The 20179-nt window shown below is 45.8% G+C and overlaps 1 protein-coding gene and 1 pseudogene across 3 annotated transcripts in view; one reads left to right on the forward strand and one right to left on the reverse strand.

Annotated features, from left to right (window-relative positions):
* The first annotated feature begins 3634 nt into the window (after window positions 1-3634).
* The window catches only part of GPATCH1 (G-patch domain containing 1), a 43707-nt gene continuing 27162 nt past the window's right edge, over window positions 3635-20179 (forward strand). For all 3 annotated transcript variants that reach the window (XM_036118349.2, XM_078063447.1, XM_036118359.2), the window contains exons 1-8: window positions 3635-3748; window positions 9025-9159; window positions 12410-12495; window positions 14578-14738; window positions 15393-15490; window positions 17307-17365; window positions 17745-17987; window positions 19006-19153. In XM_036118349.2, coding sequence (XP_035974242.1) covers window positions 3676-3748; window positions 9025-9159; window positions 12410-12495; window positions 14578-14738; window positions 15393-15490; window positions 17307-17365; window positions 17745-17987; window positions 19006-19153 — 1003 coding nt within the window. In that variant the 5' untranslated portion in view covers window positions 3635-3675. The remainder of the gene's footprint in view (window positions 3749-9024; window positions 9160-12409; window positions 12496-14577; window positions 14739-15392; window positions 15491-17306; window positions 17366-17744; window positions 17988-19005; window positions 19154-20179) is intronic.
* On the reverse strand, window positions 11192-12282 carry LOC118552118 (aurora kinase B pseudogene; annotated as a pseudogene).

Raw genomic sequence — 20179 nt, forward strand, 5'->3', positions numbered from 1 at the left:
AAGCCTCAAGCAGACTCCCTGCTGAGCATGGAGCCCACCATGGGGCTCCATCCCATGACCCATGAGATCATAACCTGAGCTGAAACCAAGAGTCCGACGCTTAACCAACTGAGCCACCCAGGAGCCCCTATATGTGATATTTCAATAAGAAAACGCAATGCAGGGGCCCCTGGGTGGCTCAGTTGGTTAAGCATCTGCCTTTGGCCCAGGTCATGATCTCAGGGTCCTGGGATAGAGCCCTGAGTGGAGCTCCCTCCTCAGCCGGGGAGCCTGCTTCTCCTTCTCCCTCTGCCTTCAGCTCCTCTGCTTGTGCTTTCTTTCTCTTTCTCTGTCAAGTAAATACATAAAATCTTTAAAAAAAAAAAGAAAAGAAAAGAAAAGAAAACTCAGTGCAGGAAAATGAATGACGCCGATTCCAAAGCATGTAGAGCAGGTTTCTATGGACCACGAGGAAGAAATTACTTCATACCCAGGTGATTCAGCACATCTTCCTATCTGCAGTTTCCTGATAAGATTCTGAGATTTGTCCCTTTTTCCATGTCTAAGAAAGGAAGGGTCTGTGGTGTTTAGGCTGCTATAGTTTGCATAAAACACATGTTGCCTTTAGGTTCCTGCTGCCAAGAATCAGGAGTATGAGGTTGTAAGGATTCAGGGTCACAGATGGAGCATCCAGTCATCCTAAAAATACCCAGGAGACGACTGAGAGCCACTCTTTGAGGAAGCTACAGGGACTTTGAAGGGCCCTTGTTCCCCTGAACCCCAGCGATCAGGAATCAGAAAGTGGTTATTACCATCTTACCAAATGCTAAGGATTGTCAGGAATCCAATTGAGTAAAACTCTCAATAATGACTTTATTGGGTTTTTCTTGCCTGGTTAAAAGCTATAAACTGTAAGAAAATAGGTTTAGGTAATTTAGAAATAAAATCATGGACCTCCACGATTTGTCTGGGTGTATGGATTAGCCGCCAATCTTCTTTACTGTCAATATCTACATTTAGACTCAGAATGACAGTTGATGGGCAGATGATCCTGGGGCCCTGCTGGGCTTCAAGAAACAAAAAGATGCCTTTCCCTTAGTACATTGGTACACACTAATACATACATTTAAAATCAAAACCAAGCCACTGACATAAAAATGTTTTGGAAAAAAACCCCAGGGATGTAGCTAAAAGCAAAAACTCAAACGGCACAATGTTGTACACCCGCATCCCTTCTACCCTGGTGTACTTTGATCTGTGGCCACCACTGTTACTGGTTTCTTTGGGGAGTTTACTGGAGATATGCTATGCATATCGTAGTGTATATGTGGATGTATCCACACTGTGGATATAATAGCCACAATAAATTTGGCTTTTTGTGTTTTCTTTCAGTATTACGGGCAGCACCCTGTGTACTCTGTCTCACCCCTTGTTTTGCTCATTTAACAACACGTGTTGGAGATCATGCCTCACCAGCATTTTTTTTAATGCCTTAGACTATTCCATCATATAGAAATGTAATTGTATAGTATAGTAATTGTTCCAGCAAATTACCCCAGATCATAATGGCTTAAAAATAAGAACAGTTAGTTTATTGTTATCTCTCAGGGTTCCAGGACGTGGCTGAACTCAGCCAGGAGGTCTTGCATGCAGCTGCAGGCAGATGGTTGCTGGAACTGGAGTCATTTTGAATCTCCCTCACTCAAACATCTGGCCATGGATGCTGACGGTTAACTGCGGCCTGGGCTTGGTTACAGACCTACACAAAGCCTCTCCCTGTGGCCTGGGCTTCCTCACAGCAGGGAGGTTGGGTTCCCAGGGCCAGCATCCCAAATTGAATCTGCAAGTTTCTTAAAGCTTGGGTATGGGAGATGTAATGTTACCACTTTCGCTGTAATCTTTTGGTCAAGCACTTATGGAGCCTAGATTCAAGGGGCGGGGACATAGACTCTATTCTCAATGGGAGGTGTCAAACAATTCTGCGGCTATTTTTAAAACTTGTTTTAAAACATCTTTTGTTTTTAAAGTCATGTACCATGATTTATTTAACTAGCTATCCATTCTTTTTTTTTTTTTTTTAATTATTTATTCAGTGCTTACTATGTGCCAAGCACTGTTCTAAGTTCTGAGGATACAGCAAAGAAAATAACAAAAACTGGTCCTAATCAATGTTCTTGTGGAGCTTACAGTTTCGATGCAGAGAGAAGTAGACATAATAAGTATATCAAATTATATGGAGTATTAAAGGTGATAAGTGTTGTGGAAAAATGTAAAGTGGGATAAGGGGAATAGAGAGTGTAGCAAAATGTTTTTTTTTTTAATTTTTAAAAGATCTTATTTATTTATTTGAGAGAGAGAGAGTGGGAGCACGTTCTCCTGCACTAGGGGTGGGGGAGGGGCTGAGGGAGAGGGAGAAGCAGACTCCCCACTGAGCACAGAGAAAATAAGGGTTGTTTTTAAAATAGGGTCAGAGAACACTTCACTGAGAAAGTAACCTTTGAGCAGGTAACTGAAGAAGGTGAGGGAATGAGTCATGTGGCATCTGGGAGAAGGACATTCCAACCCAAGGGAACAGTGAACGCAAAGGCCTTGAGATCAGAGGGTGCTTATTGTGAGTGCTCAAGCAACAGCCCCACTCCCAGAGATTCTGATTTCGAAGCCCTGGGGGATGGATAAAGGGAATTTTAACAACATCCTGGTGATTCTGACTCATGCCAACTTCTGACCCTCATTTTGAAAACCTGGGCTTCATCTGGTTTTCATCGCAACCTCACACCTTACTAGCTGAGCTTCATCTTTCCCTTCTGTAAAAAGGTGTTTGGGGGTGGGATAACAGCACCCCATTTGAGAGATGGTTCTTTCTTTAGGTTCAGTAGGGACGTCCTGAGCGTCCCCACCCCACCTCACAGCAGCCTTTTACAGGTCTGTCGGCTTTTTGTTTCCCTTTTCTCGTCTTCTTTCTCTTTTTAGTATTCTTCCCTGTTTTCTTTTCTTTTTCCTTTTCCTTCCTTCCTTCCTTCCTTCCTTCCTTCCTTCCTTCCTTCCTTCCTTCCTTCCCTCCCTCCTTCCTTCCTTCCTTCCTTCCTTCCTTCCTTCCTTCCTTCCTTCCCTCCCTCCTTCCTTCCTTCCTTCCACTCTCTCTCTCTCTCTCCCGAGTTGCCTTAGCCACGGACATTGGAGTTCCAGTGTCTCGGAATCCTTCCAGAGGTTTAGGAGGGGACTCCACCTATACAAACCTAAGAGTGATGTATATAAAGCGCGTATCTGCGCGTATCTGGAAGCACAGGCACTTTCCCAGCAGGTGGCGGGGTGGGAGTGAAGGTGGACGGGAGGTTGCTGGCAGGGAGAAGGGCTCGGGGGCCAATGGGTGGGGGCGGGCAGACAACACTGAGCACCAGCCACGCGGCGGGACTTCTGGGTGGCTTCCAGCTTCTCCCAGGCGCCTCCTCCTGACCGGCTCCACGCGGAGCTAGGATGGGTTGTCATGGCTGCCAGAGCCTCCGAGGCAACTCCTGCCGGGTCCGGCTCTCACAGGACGGGTTTGAGAACTCCCAGGCACAGACGAGAGGCAAGCCCGCCTGCACATTCCTGCACCTGCACTCACAACTTCACTTAGGTTCGCGGAGGAGAAAGGGCTGAAGGCTTTTGGCCCTTCGAGGCTTCCGTAGCGAGGGGGCGGGGCCCGGAAGGGGCAGGATGGCGGCGCTGGACAGTGACAGTGATGAGGACTTGGTCAGCTATGGGACAGGCCTGGAGCCGCTGGAAGAAGGTGCGGGCCAGATTGGTCGCTGGGTTCTGTGAGAAAGAGGTCCAGCATTCGGGGCAAAAACACTCAACCCTGTGCCGGGCCTCGGGTGGCCCCGGGGCAAGGCTCTCTCGCTACTGGTGTCGGGAACAGAGACGAGAGAAACGTGCGGTGTGCTTTCGGAGTGCTCACGTTCTGGAGGGATGGATGTGAGATCCTGAGGGGTGGGAAACAAAGATGACGAAACAGGCTCCTGTGAGAACGGGGGGTCGTCAGGCATTGTCTTCCCTAGGAGAGGACGTTTGAGCTCAGACTTGAAACAGAGGAAGGAACCAACCATATGAAGATCTGGGTAGGAGAGCATTTCAGTTAGAGGGAGCAGCAAGTGCAAAATTTTCTCAAGTCAGAGCCAGTTTGACAAATTGAGGGACCGGCAGGACTGGTGTGGGTGGAGCCGACGGCACCAGTGGGAGACTGGTAGAGATGATGTCAGAGCGGGAGGCAGGGGCTGCATCTACGTGGTATGTTAAGGGTGTTTGGATTTTATACTAAGTGTAGAAGAGCCATTGCGGGGTTTTACACAAGGGAGAGATGTATATTTTAAGATTATTTCGCGCTGGATTTTGAGAATAGGAGGGTTGGGGGGGGTGGGCAAGACTGAAGGAGGGAGATTAGCAAAAAGAAGTCTGGAGATGAGGATGGCTTGGACTGGGGTGTTAGCACTGGCGGGGATAAGTAATGGTCTGGGTAGAGGTGTAGGTTGAAGGCAGAGCAGAGTGGACTTGCTGCTGAAATGTGGGGGTGAGGGCAAGGTGAAGTAAGGTTCTCTCCCATGTTTCTGGTCTGATCCCTTAACGACTCGATTTGTTCAGCAATGTATTGAGTGCCCAGTAAGGACTGATGGCAGTGCTAGCCCTGTGGGAAGGACCAAGGAAGCATGGTAGCTAGGAGTTACTTGCAGGCCTTCTGTTGGTGGGATTTTATTTCCCACCCTGACCACATCTTGCCAGGTTAGTTGTACTTCTGTACTTTCCACTGACGACCCTTTTGTTCCCTACAAGCAGTTCTAATCATTAGAAACTTTTGCTGGACACTGGCCCTATTTCTACCCTCTACTTACAAAAGACAGAGGGACACTAGTCTCCTGAAAGCTTCTTTGTGTTTGAAGACAGCTCTTGCATTTCCTCTAAGACATCTCCATACTACACTCAACAACCTCTAATATATTCAGTTTAAAGTCCTTGAAACCCCAATTTGTCAGAGCCTTTCTCCAAGTATGGGACCAGAGTGTGGGTAGAGCAGGGCTACCATTGGTATGTTCTTCATTCTAGACTGTAGTTCTTTATTTTTTTAAAAGGTTTTATTTATTCATTTGAGAGAGAGAGTGAATGAGAGAGAGAGCACAAGCTGGGGGGGGGGGCGGCAGGCAGAGGGAGAAGCAGACTCCCCACTAAGCAGGGAGCCTGACGCGGGGCTCCATCCCAGGAACCTGGGATCATGACCTGAGCCGAAGGCAGACACTTAACTGACTGAGGCACCCAGGTGCCCTAGACTGTAGTTCTTTAATACAAGCTAAGATCACATTAGCCTTACTGGCAAACGCATCACCTCATGATCTCAAAGAATTTGTTGACAAAGATCCTGTATTGGAGGAGTTTCAAATCTAGTTGAAGACAAAAGTACAAGGTTTGCAAGTGCTACCTTATATGATATAGACAGGAAATAGCCTACACAAGCTAGCAGAGAAATCTGAGAGAGCAGGATGGGATCCCTTGAAAACTGGTTAGATTTCACTATGCAGGAAGAGGGCAGGGGTTAAACATGCATGGGTGGAGGTTATTACAGCCAGGTTGGGCAGCTATTTATAGATTTCTGTATTTCTTGTCTTATACTCATTTCCTTGTGGGTGACATATTGTACCATCAACTATTTGATCTACATTTTTCTAATTCTTCCTCTTCGATCATGCACAGAATCTGAAATGAAGCCTAATGGCCTAACCATGCTTTTGAAATGGAAGGAAGGGGCTTTGGATTTGTAGACCCTTTTTGCCCCCAGTCTAAGATCATTCTTTACCTTCTCAGCACTGGAAGTTTTTGAAGATTGAGTACATTGTTTCCTATGCACTTTGAAGTGTAAATGTACTCTGAGTACATTTTACAGTATAACATACTAGACCAATAATCACTTTCCTTCTGCTTTGAAGTTTTAGTGACAGGTTAGACAAACATTGGTAGAGGAGGAACTCTACCACTTAATTAAAGTTGCTGGCCCTGACAGAAAGGTTTACTGGTTAAGAGACAGGGGCCGAAGTGCCTGTCACACGCAGACCCATAGGCACATAGGCTCTCTGGCCTGCAAGGAAGGGGGCACCAGCACTTACCAACTCTCATTAGATACTTTTAGTTGGCTCTGGAATTCTCCTCATCTCTGGTTCATCCTGTACTCAGGTTAATTTTAGGATGATTTTCCTCTTTGACGTTATGACTTAACACTATCTGTGGCTCCCATCACCCCCAGGACCATACCACAGACCCCGAAGCACTGTGTTCAAGGCCTTCTGCCCTGTCTGCCCTTCCAGTTCCATCTTCTGCTCCTTCCCTGCCTTCTGGTCAGACTAGACTACTTTTTCAAAATATCTGACATTATCTTTTTAGATTTCCTGTTTACTGATGGAGTTAATACTTCTGTTGGGAACTGTGTGTCTGTTGGTAGCTGTCAGATTCTGCTCATGCTGAGGGACACTGTGATGTGGTCCTTGTACATCATCAGAAGAGTTCCTATATATTCAGGTCTCCTCCCCTGGGCTCTGAGGGCCCTGGAGACAGGGACAGAGTTGTGGTTAGTTTTTCACACCCAGGGTCTAGTACAGGGCTGCTTCCATGGTGAAGGATAGCATGGGTGATATCCCTGGCTTGGAAGTAGAATTAAGATCTGATTGCAGCTTTGTGCTTATTAGCCGTGGACATTGGGGCAGTTACTGAATCAGAGCGTCCTTATCAGGTACAATGAATGAGATAATATGTGTGAAAAGAAGGGATTACTTGTTATTAGTAGCAGTAATTATAAGAGGGTCTGGCTAAGATGTCACCTCCTCCCTGGAGTTTTCTCCTGATGTGATTAGAGGTGGCGCCTCCTCCTCAGGAGCCCTGTGGGCCCCCGCAGGCCATGCTGGTTGGCCCTCATTATCTGCCGCCACAGTTTCCACTTAGCTGTCTGCAGATCTTATCCCCCCTTCCTGATTAAGAGCACCTTGAGAACCGAGCAAGAATAGCACCTCGCATTGGCAGGCCCTGCCCTCTCACCCTAACCCAGTGGTTCTCAATTGGGGCTGATTTTGCCCTTCAGTGGACATTTGGCAATGTCTGAAGACATTTTTGGTTGTCATGTGGGAGGGCGGGGCATGCTTACTGCCTGGCATCTGGTGTTCCAGGCCAGGGATGCTGCTAAACATCCTACGGTACATAGGACCTTCCCACAACAAAGAATTATCCAGTATCAGCTGCCCATAGTGCTGAAGTTGAGAAACCCCCCTTAGCCAGTAGTCATGCTAGGTGCACACATGGTAGTGGGTCGTGTGTAATGCATTTCTAAGAAACAGTGACAATCTTGTATTAGGGGACCCAAGTTGTAATTCAGTTCTTCAGAGTGAAATGAAATTGTAGCTGATATTGACTGAGCTTCGCCATGACTAGACACTGTGCTCAGGCCTCTGGGTGTGCACCAGCCTACCAGGTAGGTTCTGTTTCTTACCCTACTTTTACAGTTGGGGAGGCTGAGACTTGGAGAGATCGAGTAACTTGGCCAAGTTCACCAAGCTAGCAAGTAGTAGGAGAAGGGGATTTGAACCCAGATCTCCTGGTCTTCAGAACCTGAGCTCTTGACTGCCCTGCTATGGGTTATACTCCAGAAATGACTTCAAGAGCTCATAAGCTACTAGGAAGAATTTAGCACTATGAGGCTAGAAGTTCCTCTACTTTTTGTTCCATCTTCCAGAAGGAGTAACTGGCTTAATTATTGAATTAACAGGTACATATGGCCTTTCCTACTGTATATAATAATAATAATAATAATAATAATAATAATAATAATAATGGCAGCTAGTATTTTAAAAGTGTTTATTGTGTATCTCTTCTTGCTAAGCACTTTATAGGCATTATCTTATTCAGTTTGTATAACAACTCTATGAAATAGCTATTACTATTCATGTCACCCCCATTTTACGGATGAGGAAATTGAGGCATAGAGAAGTCAAGATGATGGAAGTCCTGGTGTTGGGAAGGTGGGGTGACAGCGCTGTGCCTCTCAACTCTGTGCCTTTAACTGCTCTATAACTTGCTTTCTGTGCTGAATGTTTGAAAATAAGTTGATGGTTACTTTTTATTTTAAATAGATTCAGAATTCTGAATTGCAGTTGATAAAATTAGGCAGTAATGTGTGTCATAGTGCCTGAAAGTTTAAACCTAAGGAACTTTTGGACTTTACTAAGTTCCTTTTTGCTTATGTGTTGTAGCAACCCACCCCTGTTCAGCAGAGCAGGAAAAGGATTAAGTCTAAAGAGCAGTAACTATGGAATCAGGAGATTGCCAGAAATAAGGAAACTCTTAAGATTTGGGGAGAATGGGCAATACCAAAGGAAAAAATCTGGACTCGGGATGCTGTGAAGTTCTAGGAGAGATACAGAATTGTTCCTTCTGTTGCAAACCTCTGCCATGTGCCAGCCCAGCACCTTGCCTCCAGCACTGCTAGTAGGGTTTACCTCCATCTCTTTGAACCTCCCCCTACCACCACCACGTAATTCAGTTTATGTGTGAGAATTTTGTGGGAATCAGGCTACTCTTGCTAAAATGTATGTCTAATACAATTAAGAGATGTCTATAATTGCCTTAGAACTATAAAGAAGCTTGATACCATGTGTTACTTTCTGAACTGTATAAGCAGGTAAAGTCTAGGAATAAAAAACTTAATTAAAATTGTTATACTTGAGGGGCGTCCTGGTGGCTCAGTCTGTTGAGCATCAGACTCTTGCTTTCAGCTCAAGCCCTGAGCTCAGGGTCGTGGGATCCAGCCCTGCATTGGGCTCTGCGCTCAGTGCGGAATCAGCTTCAGATTCTCTCTCCCTCTCCTACTGTCCCTCCCCACCACTCTCTCTCTCAAATAAATAAACAACTCCTCTAAAAAAATTGTTATATTTGAAATTACAAGAAATAAACAGTTCATTATGTTTAAGAAACGACATTTTCCCTAAATTTTTTCTAATCCGCCATTCCCTTCTCTCTCATTCAAAATATTTTTTTCAGGTGAAAGACCAAAGAAACCAATTCCTCTTCAGGATCAGACTGTCAGAGATGAAAAAGGAAGGTATAAACGATTTCATGGAGCCTTCAGTGGAGGTTTCTCTGCTGGGTACTTCAACACCGTTGGCTCAAAGGAAGGTATGATTTTCCTGCTTATGGCTATAATATTGCTGAAGCAAATGACTGAAATACCATGTTTCTTTCCTCTCCCTTTAAAAAAAAAAAAACTTCTTTAAACATTTTAATACACACACCATAGACTTTTGTGTTCTTTCAGTGTTTGGCATGTTTGCGGAGTCCATTGGTGTGTTGTTCATTACCATCTGAGAGTGAAAGTTTTCCTTCACTTAAAGAAAAAAAAAATACATCCTAACCAGATGGTTAAATGATGATCGTGACTTCCGTTTTATATCGCGTCTTGCCACACACGAAGTGCTGTCACACAGATTCACTCAGGTAATCTTCATTTCACAAGACTCAGTGACTGAGGAGGGCAGGTGTCGGAGCTGCTGTGTAGGTGAGGCCACTGAGGGTCAGAGCCACTCCCTCCTGACACTGGGGACCGCAGCAGCCCTTGTCAGTACGTGCTGTCGACCCGAAGAAAAATCAGTTACAACTTGCACATGCAGTATTTAATAAGTTCTGCATTGTTTAAAGTAATGCATGTTTTTTAAATGTTCTCACATAGAAACTGGAAGAAAATGGCTTTTATATGTCAGATATGAGGATGGGATGAACTGAGTAACTCCTGTAGCAGTTGTTAAGAATAAGGTGGGGCACGTCTTTTATAGATACATACAGTAACTTGTATAGAACAACAGTACAATAAAGATGAAAAAAGCAGTGCAAGAAAGAACTAGCCACGTAAGAAAAATAGTTGGGGTAAATAAGGTGGTTTAAAGTTCAGTATCCAGAATGTATAAAGAGCAGTGAGCAAATGATCAAAGTATTTGAACAGTTTACTCCAGAGGTGATAGAAACGCTATGGAGTATTCAGCCTTACTATTAGGAAAGGCAAAGTAAGGTAACTAAGGCACTATTAAACTTTCACGCTTATTTTTAACATTACAAATGTAAAAAATAGCAGTCAGCTTTGTGAAGAAAGAAGGACACTAATAGACAGCTGACTGTTGCAATTTTAGCTGTGCTGGTTGCTGTAATAAGACCAGCTCACACGATTGTCGGGTAGACTGTGATAGGTTAATACACTGGAGTATCTCTTTACCATGAGGAGGACGGTGCAGAAATCAGGCAGAGACTACAGAACTCCAAAGTGGAGGAAGGCAGTAGCCTGGGAAAGCTGATCCTCCCTCCTGGATAGCTGGGGCTGTCTCCCAGGCCTGCCCAGAAATCTGGTCTACCCACTGACCAAGAGTAGATCTGCCCCCATTCTCCTCAGGTCCACAAGACTCTTGTAGGAAATCAGAGAGGAGGTGTGTCAGTCTAGAGAAAACTAAAAAAGGGTATCTTAGACGGTTACAGATACATTTGACCTCCAGACCATTCTCATGCTGTAGGCATGGCACATGCTTGGTGACCGTGGACAGGAAGCAGGGGTGGTGTTACAGGACTCAGGAGTGTGATGGAACAGGGGGCCTGGGGTGGGCACGGCCTGCCCTTAGACTAGCCAGGTTGAGTCCTTGTCCTCGGGCCAGGGCCCCCTGAATGTTCCCATTGCTTCTGTGCCTTGCTTCTGTGACTCTGGTTCTAGCCACCCTTTCACGGCTGACTCATGCACCCTGACCTAGTATTTCTGTGATATGTTAATAAGTTGGTGTCTGTTGTTATCCTGCTGGTCTCCAGAGTGGTCCTGCCTTTTAAGGTGACCTTGCATCTTTTTGCTCACATGCCACTTTCAATGTAATAATTTGATTTCTCTTGGTTCCAAATTCTTAGGGGGAAACCTCACAGTATCCCCTAAGTTCTGACAACAGGAGATGTGGGCATTAATATGTTTATGTCATGTAATTATGTCTATATGAGCAGGGAAGGAGCTAAGAGTTTGTAGGTGTTGGGGGTTCTTTTCTTTTTTTTTTAATAAAAAGCTTCAGCCTTTATTAAATAAAAAGGAGGTAGAAGAAAAGTAAAGGAACAGGCCAGGTACCCCTCCTTCCAACCCCACATATACGGGCATACAAACAGACACAACCAAATAAATGACAGGGACAAGTCAGGGGGCAGACTGAAGGGCGGAGGGAGGCAGCACCCTCCGGGAGTGGGCCCGGACCCAAGGGTGCGCAGAGACCTGGGCCAGGGGCAGCCGTTCTGAGGGGTTATGCTTGAGCAGCTTGGCGATGAGGTCCTGGGCTCCCATGGGCACAGAGGCGGGGAACTTCAGGTCCACCTTGACGATGCACCGATACGTCTCATTGTGGGAAGCGCTCTCGAAGGGCGGGTTTCCCACCAGCAGCTCATAGCAGAGGACTGCGATGCACCACAGATCCACCTTCTCGTTGTGCGTGCACCCTTCAATCATTTCTGGGGGCAGGTAGTCCAAGGTACCACACATTGTCTTCCTCCTCAGGGAGGGGGCATGCACAGACCAGCCAAAGTCAGTGATCTTCAGCTCTCCCTGGAGCCCCAAGAGCAGATTCTCCGGCTTTATGTCTCTGTGAATCACCTTCTTCCCGTGGCAGTACATCAGAGCATCTGCCAGTTCTTCCATGATCGTGGCCGTTCGCTGCTCGTCAAAAGTGCGGCTCTTCTGCAGTTCCTTGTAGAGCTCCCCGCGGGGGGCGTACTCCAGAATCAAGGAGATCCTTTGCCGGTCATAGAAATAGTTGTAGAGGCGCAGGATGTTGGGATGCTGCAGATGGGCCTGGATTTCAATCTCCCTGCGCAGTTGGTGCTCCACGCCCTCCTTTTCTATCTGAGACTTGAAGAGGACCTTGAGAACTACAATGAAATGGCTTTTCTTCTCCCAAGCCAAGTATACATTTCCAAACTTGCCTTTGCCCAGAGGATGCCCAATCTCAAAGTCGTCCGTGGTGAAGGAGCACGTTGAGAAGTTGGGTGTCCCACTGCTGTTCTCCACCACCTTCTGGCCAGGGGCAGCTGTGGACTGGGCATTGGAGCGGCTCATGAGGACAAGTGCAGACAGGGTGGCAGGGTCTTTCCAGAGGACTCTCTGGGGCAGGGTGTTCAGGCCAGGCTGAGTCGTCTGCCGGCCGTAGGGCCAGGGGTGAGCACTCTCCTTCTGGGCCATCCTTAGAGGGAAAGGGGGAGGAGAGCTGGGCACACAAGGGAAACAGGGCTGGAGCCCGTGGCACAGCCACCCTCCGGGCCGCAGGCAAATGACTCGGTATTGGGGGTTTCAAGCCCATAATTGCACTGTTACTGGTTTAGTTATAAACCAAAATTGTAATATTCTAAATGCTTTTCTTTCAAGGATGGACACCTTCTTCCTTCGTGTCTTCACGACAGAACAGAGCAGACAAATCTGTTCTTGGTCCGGAAGACTTTATGGATGAAGAGGTGGGTAGGCAGAACTTTAATTGCCACGTAGCCGGTGGGATGTGTGCGGTTGGCTGTTACAGCACCTTTACTCTCTCCAGAAAGTTCAGTGAACAATGCCTTCTTTGTTTGCAAAGCTTTATCTTTTAGGTATTTGGACTAGTGTGCTCTGTACATCAATGGATTCTTGTTCACTGGGATAATGTCTTATGCTGGGGCCAGTTTCTAAAGTTAAGAGTGGAGAGGAAAGTCATTTATAGGCAAATTTCCTTGAAAAGACCCCAATTGCCCCAAAAGTGCAGTACCCATGGAGCTGAGCCTGCAGCCTTCCTTCCCTAGTGACTGCTGTACACACTGCAGTTGAAGGAACAGTGAACGACTAGACCAGCAAGGAGTGAAAGGGAGCCATGTGCAGACATCTGGGTCCATCATTAAAGCAATGATGACCGCCACCTTCTTAGGGGCAAATGGGGGCTGGTGGGGGAGGGGTCCTACTGGCCTGCGGGATGGGCTCCAGTTTGGTTTGTTTTTTGTTTTTTGTTTTTTTTAAAGATTTTATTTATTTATTTGACAGAGAGAGACACAGTGAGAGAGGGAACACAAGCAGGGGGAGTGGGAGAGGGAGAAGCAGGCTTCCCGCCGAGCAGGGAGCCCGATGTGGGGCACCAGTTTGTTTTAAAATTAATCCTCTGTTGCCTTAAAACCTAGTCGTGGATGCATTTGTGATAAAGATGAACTCAAACAGTCTATTAACACGCTTTAGGCTGCAGGTAACAGGCAAGCAGAGGTCCCCTTCCTATTTGACTAGCGTAATCTATAAGGAAGCGTGACTCACGCAACAAGACGTCTAGATGTCAACGAGACCCCAGGTGCTCTCCTCTCTGCCATCTTCTGCAAGTCAGCTTGTCCTCATACCAGCCCTCCCTGTGGTCCCACGGTGGCTGCAAGAGCTCCAGATGGCACATCCAGGATGACAATATCCAGTGGAAGGAGGACTTTTTTTCTTGGTACCTTTTCTTGAGAGCAAGGAAACCATTCACATGAGTCCTGCTGTGGATTTTCCCTCACGTCTGCTTGGGCAGATTGTGGTTTTGTTTTGTTTTGTTTTTTAAGATTTATTTATTTATTTTGAGAGAGAGAGAGCACGTGCGTGTGGGGGAGGGAAGAGAAGGAGAGAGAAAATCTCCAGCAGACTCCCCGCTGAGCGGGAGCCCAACATGGGGCTCCACCTCACGACCCCGAGATCACGCCCTGAGCCCAAACCAAGAGTCGGACGCTGACCGAGCCACCCAGGTGCCCCGGGCAGATTGTTTTACGTGCTCTTCTCGAAGCAGTCCTTGGCAAAGGAAATGGGCTCAAAGGACTGGCTTAGAAAAGACACGAACCCCCATTCACTAACCCTCCTGTGGTCCCGGCATACACACCAGGACACCACTGGGGGAGTGCATGGTGGCACAGAGGAAGGCAGGCGCCTGCACACTTCACAGCTCTGTGAGGACCCAGGGAGAGGCACAGGCTGTTGGAAAGGCAGCCAACAGGAAATGCAAAAACACTTAAAGTATCGCGTAGACGCTCAGGAATGCTTGCTGGCTGTGACTCTAAGATTTGCCCCCTGCACTCTGACTTTTGAAATATTGTCCAAGAGGAACACACTTACTGTAAAAGTAATTAGTGTATTTTAATAACTTCCTGTCTTCTTAGCTTGGCTGTGCCTCATGTGGCCTCGCTGAGTGGCCATCGTCATGCCCTGTCCTCCGCCACCAGCCTTAGCTTATGGGCAGGGGCCAAAGTCAGATGTAAAGTCAGCTGCTGCATTGATCCCTAACTCAGTTGGGTAGTTTTTGTTTGTGTGTTTGTTTTTTAAAGTTTGTATTTATTCATTTAAGTAATCTCTACCCTCAACACAGGGCTCGAACCCACGACCCTGAGATCAAGAGTCACATGCTTTTCTGACTGAGCCAGCCAGGCGCCCCATCAGTTGTGTAGTTTTAACTGGTGTTTTTTTTTTTTTTTTTTTTTTTTTAAGAAATAAAGCTATCTGATGTAATACAGTTAATCACTTACCAAATGATGTAAGTAATTCTGTTTGAATGTTTTTTTAAGGATCTTAGTGAATTTGGGATAGCACCTAAAGCAATTGTTACCACGGATGATTTTGCTTCCAAAACCAAAGATAGAATACGAGAAAAGGCCAGGCAGTTAGCAGCTGCTACTGCCCCCATTCCTGGAGCTACTCTGCTTGATGACCTCATAACACCAGCAAAGTGAGAATTTAATTCTAACTTTTCCGATCTTGGCGTCACTGCTTTGCATATGTATAATGATCTTAATTACGAGTAGTTTGGTTACAAGTAGGAGAAGCCTAGCTTGAGTGAAAAAGGGGGTTTTGCCAAAAGGATCTTGCACTTTTATTGCATGGCGTGTTCTAGAGCTCCAGTGACTAGCTGTGCTGCTGGGGCTCCTGGAGGCTGGTGAGCTGTTAGGAACGAGGATGCCTTCCCTCCCACCCTTTCCCTCAAGCCTTAAGGGCTCTCTCCTGTCTGCCTCGTTCTACCCTCTCTTTCTGCATATCTCCTTGTTCTGCTCCTGGGCGTGTAGCCTGATGTGGCCGCCTCAGACTCATGGTTTCCCAGACCACAGACTTGACAAGGACCATATAGAGTCCCTAGGTGTCCATTCCAAAGGCCCAGCAGAGAGGGCTTCGGATCGACTTCCTCAGGCTGGGTGTGCACCCAAATCCAGTCAGCTGTGGCCAGCACAGCAGGGCCATGCACTGCTGATGTGGAGGGGGGTGGGCTGTATTTAAGGGCTCAGGCACGACAAGGGCGTGAGCTGGACAGGGACTCAAAGGCTGCTTATTTCCTACTGTCCTCTACTATTATAAAAGGAAGTTCACATTCAGTGCCTTGATATCCTAGATTATCTATTGGTTTTGAATTGCTGAGAAAAATGGGTTGGAAGGAAGGACAAGGAATCGGCCCTCGAGTAAAGAGAAAACCACGCCGACAGAAACCTGGTATGTATACTGATTGTCACCCATTCTGTAGCATACTTTTTTTTTTTTTTTTTTTTGAGAGAGTGAGAGTGAGAGAGGGAGCATGAGCGGTGGGGGGCGGGGTGGGGAGCAGAGGGAGAAGGAGAAGCAGACTCCCTGCTGAGCAGGGAACCTGACACAGGGCTCAATCTGAAAATCCTGGAATCATGACCTGGGCCAAAGTCAGACACTTAACAGAGCCACCCCAGCGCCCCTGTAGCATACTTTCTAATGGCTACATGTTTCTAGAAATAAAATTGCTGGGTCAGGTGGTGTGCATGCACAGTTGACTGTTGAACAGGGGGGTTAGAGGCGCTAACCCTGGGGTAGTCGAAAATCCACATATAATATTTATTTGTTTGTTCATTTGTTTGTTTTCAAGTATAATTAACATACAGTGTTATATTTCCACATGTTTCTTTTGACTCCCCCAAAGCTTAACTGCTAATAGCCTACTGTTGACCAGGATAAACAGTCTATTAGCACGTATTTTATATGTTGTATGTATTCTATACTCTATTCTTAGAATAAAGTAAGCTATAAAAAAAATTTATTAAGGAAATCAGAAGGAAGAGACAATATATTTACATTAACTATACTGTAAAAAGTCTGCGTATAAGTGGGCCCGTATAGTTCAAACCTGTGTTGTTCAAAGGTCAACTGTATTTTTAAAAAAATTTAATTTTGAGTGTAGTTGACACACAGTGTTCCATTAGTTTCAGGTGTACGTCCTAGTGATTTGACAAGCCTATACATATTGCTGTGCTCACCACCAGTGTAGCTCCCATCTGTCACCATACAACACTATTATAATACCACTGACTGTTCCTTGTGCTGGGCCTCTTATTCCCATGACTTACTCATTCCATAACTGGAGGCCTGTATCGCCCACTTGCCTTCACCCATTTTGCCTCCTTCCCTCTAACAATCATCGGTTTGTTCTCTGTATTTATAAATCTGATTCTGCTATTTGTTTGTTCATTTATTTTTTTAGATTCCACATATGAGTGAAATCATATGATATTTATCTTTCTCAGTCTGACTTATCTCACTTAGCATAATACCCTCCAGGTCTGTCCATGTCACAAATGGTATGATCTTATCCTTTTTAATGGCTGTGTGATATCCCATTGCATATTTAGATGTACCCCATCTTTCTTAGCCATTTGTTTATTGATGGATGCTTAGGCTGCTTCCATATCTTGGCTGTTGTAAATGATGCTGCAGTAAACATAGGGGTTCATGTATCTTTTTTAATCAGTGTTTTTGTTTTCTTTGGATAAATACCCAGTAGTGGAATTTTTGGATCATATGGTATTTCTATTTTTAAGTTTTTGAGGCACCTCCATACTGTTTTCCATAGTGACTCTATCAATTTACATTCCCAAAAGGTCAACCATATTTTAAGGCTTTTTGTGTGTCATGCATAACAGCCTTCTGGAAGAATTGTACTAGTTTCTATTCCTGCTAGCACTACGTGAAACTGTTTCCTACACTTGTCAAAACTGTGTCACAGCTTAACAGGGTTATTTTCTGTTTTATTTCTTGCCCTTGGTCTCCCTAGCCAGACGACAAACTCGTGGTGCTGGGGCAATAGCAGTTAGTCATTGAGCACATTATTGCCAGAGTGTGGGTGGGGCAGGGACTGGTGGAAAACAATTCCTGAGTGATCAGTCTCTGACCCTAAAGCCAGAGCACCTTTCATAAGGGCTGTCATGAATCTCTAAAGAGTGTCAGCAATTCCGGTTTCTATATTTTCAGTCGCTCTTGACCAATGTATCTGAAATCTCTTTTATAGATCCTGGAGTAAAAATCTATGGCTGTGCATTACCCCCTGGAGGCTCTGAAGGATCTGAGGTATTGTATGGGATAACTGACCTTGAATTTGGTATGGAAACATCTGTTTCTTTATGAACGTGAAATTTTAGGGTCAGAAACGATTTTAGAAATCTGTCGGATCCCGTTACAGTGAAATGCTCCCACCCTAAAACTAGCTTCACATCAGAGAATGTAATTAGCAACATGCCAGCACCATAGATATCCAAGTCTGTTCAGATTCTTAAAATGGCACTGTTTTGTGTTAGTATCAAGAACTTGATTTAGTGATTTGTGATAGAGGAAAGGAAAGTTTGGTCAATATTTGTTTGGAAATAATCATTTTTGAAAATAGTATTTTATAGGACTTTGCACCAGTCAGTGAGTCACCTTCATTCCACTTTTTCATCATTGTGAGCAGGAGGAAGATGATGACTATGTGCCTGAAAATGTGACCTTTGCCCCCAAAGACGTCACACCTGTGGATTTCACACCTAAAGATAATGTGCATGGACTGGCTTACAAGGGCCTGGATCCCCACCAAGCATTGTTTGGAACTTCGGGAGAACATTTTAATCTTTTCGGGGGGGGACCCCAGGGGACCAGCAGTCTTCTTGGAGAGGTTGGAGTAAATAAAGGAAGAAAATTGGGAATCTCAGGCCAGGTAAAAGTTTCTGTTTCATGAACATGGAAGCATTGACAAATGAGAATGCTTTCCATATCGTGTTATATATATGGTAGGCACTCATTATTCATTGACTAACCTGAAGACTTTGAAGTGGTTATTTCTTCTGTACAGTCTTTTCTGAAGACATGTAAAGCACACCTTCCTGATTTTACTGCTGACATCCTGTGACCTAATGTTCTTGGTGGAGTTTGTGTGTTGCCAGGACTGAGGACTGCTTTCTCACACCCTTGTGGGACTGAGCAGAAAAACCACGCTTACCCCTTTGATTTAGTTAATAGTTGAATTGTAATCTGCCTCTCAAGTTCAAGTCCAAGTTTTACTACCTCTCAGACTGTTTCCTAGCGCTGCAAGCCCCAGGTTGGGAACGTGAGTGTACGTTTCACTTGGGAGCCTTGCTTTTTACCTTTGAGGAGATGGAGAGATTTCCCTGATTGCCTGTGCTCTCAAATTGATTTAGAGGCTCTTTCTTAAATTACATTTAGCAAATTTTGTCATTACCTTTTCTTTCCTATACATGTTCTTTCCCAATTTTTTAAACAAAAAGTGATACTTGTTGGAGGCCGTGTCCCACAACGATTAGGAGTTCTTACCATAGCTGTTTCAGTAGTGGTAGCCTTCAGATCCTGGTCACCAGCCCTGGCTACACTGAACAGTAGATGAATATTCTGCCTTTCTCCTTTTGGAGGCCCTATTCTTCTCCTGCCTTGCTGTTTGGGTGTGTTCTCCACACCTTCCTGTGCTAGGACTCAGACCCGTAGCTGCTCCTGGGCCCAGAGGACAGCTCCAGCACTGGAGGCATGGCATTCACTTCTGGTCCTGGTTTCCAAGACAACTTGAGTCTGTGTGTCAATCTGGTCTCCCACTTCCCTTGCCTCTTGGTGATCTTGCGGTGCTAATGTGGACTATTCGGTCACATCCTTAAAGTAGCTTTATCCTTCAACGGAGACACACCCTAAAACCTGTAATTGCTCAGTTCAAAACCTTGTTTTTGAAGGCTTTTGGTGTTGGTGCCCTGGAAGAGGAAGATGATGACATCTATGCCACGGAAACTTTATCCAAATATGACACCATTTTGAAGGATGAGGAGCCTGGAGATGGACTCTATGGCTGGACAGCCCCCAGGCAATATAAAAGTCAGAAAGGTAATTCCATAGATCCACAACCGATGGTAGGACCACATGTCAGGGTATTATTGGAAGAAGGGGTTGCAAAATTGATAACGGAGTGTCAGCATCTGTGGAGTTGGGGGTTGTGGGTGAAAGATGCAGGGTGAGAAACAAAGTGGGGAGAAGAGAGGCCCAGTGTGGAGAGTAAGGCAGAAGCTAGATGTAGACCGGGGGGAGCCAGAGCCAGCTGTCGAGACGAGGCCGAGGTGGGGAGGAGGAAGAGGTCTGGAATCAGGGAAGAAGCGAGTATGAGGGCAGGTGCTTATGCTGCAGGGTAGAAGTATCACGGGATCAGAGGGAAGCCCGAGGACCTGGGCAGCTGGCCAAAGCAGGCCAGCTCAGGCAGCGGGTCGGAGGCTAGGTGTGGGGATCTGCAGCAAGGGGAACACGGCACCCAGCTGGTCTCCTCACTTGAGTCCCTGGCTCTTAGGAGGCTCTTGTTGGGCTAGGAGATGGACATCTCTCAGCACAACTTGGGTTTCAAGTCAGAGTCTGTAGGGATTCAGATCCTATGGTTCTAAGTAGAAGGTCTGTGTTTCTTTCCAGAAAAGGTACAGGGAGGAGACAGTGTGGAGCAGGTGTGAGTAGCCTGTGATTTGGAGTGACGTGACTGGATTTGGATTGCCGCGGGACCTTGGGCGAGGCTCATAACCTTTCTGGGTGTCATTTGTAAAGTGATGATCAAATCCACTCTGAGGGTCATTGTGAGGATTAAGTGGCCTAACTCCATGTTGGGCACAGTACCTGTCCAAAGACTGAATAAATAGCACCCACTCTTCTTTGGAGTTCTCCTTACTCCAAGGTGAAGTAAGGAGGTGATTGCTGAGATAAAACATCTACGGAGACATTTCTAGCTGTCCTTAAATCTGATTGAACTCCTGTAAAATACATCTGAAACACACATGTTGAAATAATCTCAGTAATCCAAGCGTAACTTCCCAAAAGGATGCCTATTTTGCATGTCTGGAAGAAAAAAAGGGGCAAAAGGGTTTTTAGAGGTGT

The sequence above is a fragment of the Halichoerus grypus genome, chromosome 15 (assembly GCF_964656455.1).
Source record: "Halichoerus grypus chromosome 15, mHalGry1.hap1.1, whole genome shotgun sequence".
NCBI lineage: Eukaryota > Metazoa > Chordata > Mammalia > Carnivora > Phocidae > Halichoerus > Halichoerus grypus.